Source organism: Plasmodium gaboni, chromosome 6 (genome assembly GCF_001602025.1).
Source record: "Plasmodium gaboni strain SY75 chromosome 6, whole genome shotgun sequence".
Lineage (NCBI taxonomy): Eukaryota > Apicomplexa > Aconoidasida > Haemosporida > Plasmodiidae > Plasmodium > Plasmodium gaboni.
In genome coordinates, this window is record NC_031486.1 from 1,025,915 (window position 1) to 1,031,406 (window position 5,492).

General features: G+C 15.2%; 2 protein-coding genes across 2 annotated transcripts in view; one reads left to right on the forward strand and one right to left on the reverse strand.

Moving 5' to 3' along the window:
- Positions 1 to 2,104, reverse strand: part of PGSY75_0628300 (putative choline/ethanolaminephosphotransferase) — a gene marked incomplete at both ends in the record, with an annotated part of 2,787 nt that extends 683 nt beyond the window's left edge. Inside the window, 9 exons of the mRNA XM_018784863.1 lie at positions 122 to 195; positions 398 to 466; positions 677 to 765; positions 879 to 950; positions 1,076 to 1,114; positions 1,197 to 1,259; positions 1,391 to 1,486; positions 1,637 to 1,777; positions 1,970 to 2,104. Coding sequence (XP_018642917.1) covers positions 122 to 195; positions 398 to 466; positions 677 to 765; positions 879 to 950; positions 1,076 to 1,114; positions 1,197 to 1,259; positions 1,391 to 1,486; positions 1,637 to 1,777; positions 1,970 to 2,104 — 778 coding nt within the window. The remainder of the gene's footprint in view (positions 1 to 121; positions 196 to 397; positions 467 to 676; positions 766 to 878; positions 951 to 1,075; positions 1,115 to 1,196; positions 1,260 to 1,390; positions 1,487 to 1,636; positions 1,778 to 1,969) is intronic.
- Positions 2,105 to 4,879: 2,775 nt separating this feature from the next.
- PGSY75_0628400 (putative membrane protein) overlaps positions 4,880 to 5,492 on the forward strand; it is a gene marked incomplete at both ends in the record, with an annotated part of 2,264 nt that continues 1,651 nt past the window's right edge. The window contains 2 exons of the mRNA XM_018784864.1: positions 4,880 to 4,897; positions 5,259 to 5,364. Coding sequence (XP_018642918.1) covers positions 4,880 to 4,897; positions 5,259 to 5,364 — 124 coding nt within the window. Of the gene's footprint in view, positions 4,898 to 5,258 lie in introns of the transcript that reaches the window.

The following is a 5,492-nucleotide window of genomic DNA, read 5'->3' on the forward strand; positions in this document are numbered from 1 at the left end:
AATAATAAATAAATATATAAAATAATGTGGTTACACAATATTATTAAAATGTTCATTATGGAATATGTATATATAAATAACTTTATGTATCATAGTCAATATTTTTTTTTTTATATATTACTGATGGCGTCGCTTTTCTTTTTCTTAGCATTTTGCATTCCTATATAGGTACATCTTGAGATGGAAAGGATAGTACTAAAAAGAAAAATATATATATATATATATATATATATATATATATTTATATATACATAAAATATTTTAATATAATAATTCATATATTTCTTTCCTAAAATATAATTCATTATATAATGGGAAATCATTTTTTTATGTATTATATGTGCCATAAAAATAAAATGACATCCGTGATTTTTCTCTTTAATTTTTTTTTCCTTACAAGAAGAGAACTGGGATTAAAATAACATAGTTGATGCTTACGCTTAAGACACATTTGCATAAAACGGAGCTGCAAGAAAGAAAAAAAAAAAAAAAAAAAATGAAAAAAAAAGAAATTAACAGATAATTATTTTAACATATTAACATTAATATTGAACAAAGTATTGATATAGAAATATGAAAAATTATCTATCTATCTATCTATCTATCTATCTATCTATATATATATATATATATATATATATATATATATATATGTATATATTTTTTTTTTTCTAACGTTAAGCTCTTTGGTAAGACATCTCTCAATGTGGTTCTTTGGAATATGGCTGCTCCTTTAAGTCCTCTAAGAATACACATGGTTATAACCTAAAAAAGAAATAATAATAAAAAATAAAATTAAACATATAATCACATATATAAAAATATATATATATATATATAATGTGGGATGCATTATTATAACTTCATTTTTCACTTACTAAAACGTGAGATTCAGTGGTTCCGATTTTTCCTACAGATGTGTTAAATACTTTTGTGTGATATTCCACCCACTACAAAAAAAAAAAAAAAAAAAAAAAAAAATATTAATATGACAATATAATAATATGTACAAATAACATATTTATATAATAATATATATTTTTTTTTTTTTTCAAGTTATTTTTTTTCGCCTTACTGAAAACATGTATCCTTGGATTTGAACAATTGCTAATAGCTGTAAAAAAATTAAAATATACATATATATATATATATATAATATTCGTGTGATACTTATTTTTTGGATTTTATAATCTTACAATATAATAGGTCAAAGATTTTGGGAACCCAGCTGCCTTGCAAGCAATGAAAACAAAGAAAGACTACAAAAGGGGAAAAAAATATATAAATATATATATATATATATATATATATATATATATATGTGCATATATAATGACACCAGCTTGTGGATATGAGAAATATATATATTAATCATAAATTTTATGCTTACTGTTGTTATTGCATCACATCCATGATCAAATAATTGTCCCAAAGGAGAACTGGTATTTGTTCTTCTAGCTTGTTTGCCATCAACAGCATCAAATGTCTATATATAAAAATAAAATATATTAATAATATATATATGTACATAAAGTATGTATTATATATATATATATATATATATATATATGTTTATATATTTCTATTGTACGTATGCCAATTATATATATAATATGGTTTTATATAATCTTTTTACCTGATATAGGAATAAAAAGATTCCTGCATAAATGTAGATATAATCATATTTTTTATTTTGAGTATCAAAAACAAATGTAAGAATAAATGCAATTGTTGAACATAAGAATCCTAATAATGTTAAGAGGTTTGGTGTTATAGACTGTACAAAGATAAAAAGATAAAAAGTAACAATAATATTAATAATAATAATAATATTATATGTATTGGTATATACATATATATATATATATATATATATATATAATATATGTTTATTTATACATATCCATGTCATACAAAAAATCCTTTTTATTTCATCTATCATTTCATATATTTTATATTATGTTCTTACCTTTGGTACGAATTTGACACATATATTCCAGAAAGCATCAAAAACATTGTCAAGGAGTGAATTGCCTCCACTCTTATAAACATAAGATTTACAGTTTGAATAAACACTTTTATTTAACTTAAAAAGAATCCCCATTTTTATATATATATATTATAAAAATTTTAAATAATTAAAAGAAAAAAAAAAAAAATAATAATAAAATTCAAATATAATAAAATTATATATTATATAATATATATATATATATATATAATTATATATTATTAAATATATTAAATCTTTAATATGTGTACTATAAAAAAAAAAAAAAAAAAAATTAATATTATAATTCCTATATATAAAACAATAATATATTATATAAATATAAATATATATATATATATATATATATATATATATATATATATATTATATATTATATATATATATATATATATATATATATATTATATAAATATAAATATATATATATATATATATATATATATATATATATATATATTATATATTATATATGGAACTTTCCAAAACAACAAATTTTTATAATAATAAATCTAAACTTGCGTTTTTCTTCACAAAAATTTTTTTTTTTTTTATTTCATGTGTTCAACACAATAAAAAATTAAAATTCAATATTTAACCTTTAAATATTTAATCTATTAAAATAAAATATATATTATTATGTGTAAATTGGTTGGATATAAAAAAAAATTAAATAAAACAAAACAATACAATATACAAGTAAGCAATAATATATTATTCAAAATATAATAAAATTAAATTAAATATATATAAATAAAATAATAACAGTTAATATAATAATAATAAAAAAAATTAGTAAAATTTTTTTTTATTAAATATTCATATATTATTTATAAATAATAAAAAAATAGATAGAAAAAGAAAAAAAAAAAAAAAAACAATAAAACAAAATATAAAACCAATAAAAAAATCAATAAAATCAATATAAAATCATTAAAACCAATAAAAAAATCAATAAAACCAATAAAAACCAAATAAAACCAATAAAACCAATAAAATTGTATATAATAATATATTATATATTTTTATATATATTTTGAAAAATTTTATTTTGGTTATATTTAAATATAAATAATAAAATTTATATAAAATTTTTAATTTAATTTATTTTATATAATATATATTTTATATAATATTTATTTTATTTAAAAAAAATGAAAAAAAATTAAAAAAAAATTAAAAAAAAAAAAAAAAAAAGCTTCCAAAAAACCATTTTATGGTTTTTCTATTAAAAATAAAATTTTTTCATTAGAATAAGAACAAATAAATAAATATTATATATATATAAATATATATTATTATATATATATTAAATAATATATATTTTATTATATATTATAATTTTTTTTATTGTTGTTGGCTTTATATACAAAGTTATTGCTGTTTATTTTCGTTCTATTTCTTTTTTTTTTTTGTTTTTTTGGTTTTATATTAAAAATACATGATCTTACAGAACATACTATATACTAAAATTTGTTAACGAAAAAAGAAAAATTCTTATTCTATGCTTAAATATTTAATTCGAGGTATTTTATATGCTTATTATTTAATATATATATAATATAATATTATTATATATATATATATAATATATATATATATAATATAATAATATAATATAATATAAAATGAGTTATTTTAATATATATATGGAATTATATATATAATATTAATATATTATATATATATATATATATATATATATATATATATATATATTTTTAATATATAATCTAAAATTTTTATAATTTTCTTTTATATAATTTAAATAAAATTAATTATTGATAAAATTTTACCCTTTAAGAAAATATTGTATTTTTCTTTACTTTTTTTGTTCTCTACAGGAATAATTATAATATTATATCATATATAAATAATAATTATATGTTTTACGGCATATATTTTATATATTAAAATATGAACTTAATAATAATAATATATTTTTTATAATGTTTTTATATATAGAAATTTTTGAAAAAAAAATAAGGAAAAAAAAAATCTTCCATTTTAGATATTTTTCTATTATTTTTTAAAATATATAAATTAATAAATAAAATAAAAAAAAAATACATATATATATATATGCAGCAAAATGAAGAAAATTTTCATTTGCCGATGACCTATTGGGTTATATAAATATTAAAATATAGAATGATAATTTTTTCATTTATATGAGGATATATTGAAATAATTTTAAAAAAATAAAAGAAAAAAAAAATAAGAAAAAGAATAATTACATTTGCTCAAGTATTACAGTTTAAATTTTATTTTTTTTTAGTAAATTTTAAGATAAAATGATAATCCTATAACCTTGAAGGTTTTCATTTTCTGATTCATTATAATTTATTATAATAAAAGGAAAAAGAGGTTTATAAATATAATTATTGTAAAAATATAGGATCAATATATATATATATATATAATATATATGTATTATATATATTTTGTTGGATTAGGTCTGTACTTTTTTTTTTTTCATATTTTTGTATGATTATTATTTTCTCATCCTATCCTTATTTTGCGCACGCTTTATTTAGAGCATAAATTAATATAAATTAAAAGCATGGGCATTATTTTTTATTATATTGTTATTTATTTTTTTTTTATTTATTTACTTAAAAAATGTGCAATAATAATGCAATAAATGTATATTTCTAATATGGGATATAATAAAAAGGAAAATATATTTTGTTTATAGACTTGTATTTTTAATTTAAGTTCTTTTTTCTTATTTAAATTTATTATGTCTTTAATATATATACTAACATAATATATATATATATATATATATATATTAAAACAAAAGGAATATTATTTGTTATATACTTTCCATATACAAAACTTGATAAGCCTTCGCATTATTTTAAAATGCAGTATGAACTATTGGTATGTTAAAATGTAAATATGAATTATATATAAATATAATACATACATAATAAACCCCCTTCTGAAATAATTTAATATTTTATTAATAAATAATAATATATACTCTCAATATCATTAGGTTCTTATAAAATATTTTTAAAATAATATTAATAATTATTCAAAAGGATTAATATTATTCATTATATATAAGTTGAAATTATGTTTTTGATTTTATAATTATTTCATATATATATATATATATATAATAATTATTGCCTATATATCCAACGTTAGGGGGAAAATGTATATATAAATTATATATATATATATATATATATATATATATATATTTTATTGTGCAATTATATGTATTTCCATGTAGATTAATAATTATTATGAAGATGAACATAAAGATAGTACAGATCGACTGTCTTTTATGAAATTTATCCGTTTGTTGTATTGCTGTTTCTCTGTAATGATTTTAATTGGTATTCTATATTTTTGTTTAATAATAATTGTATATATATATATAAATATTTATTTATTTATATTTATAAATAAATGTGTTAATATATATCACAAATTTCCTGACCTGTTCATAATTTTTTTTTTTTTT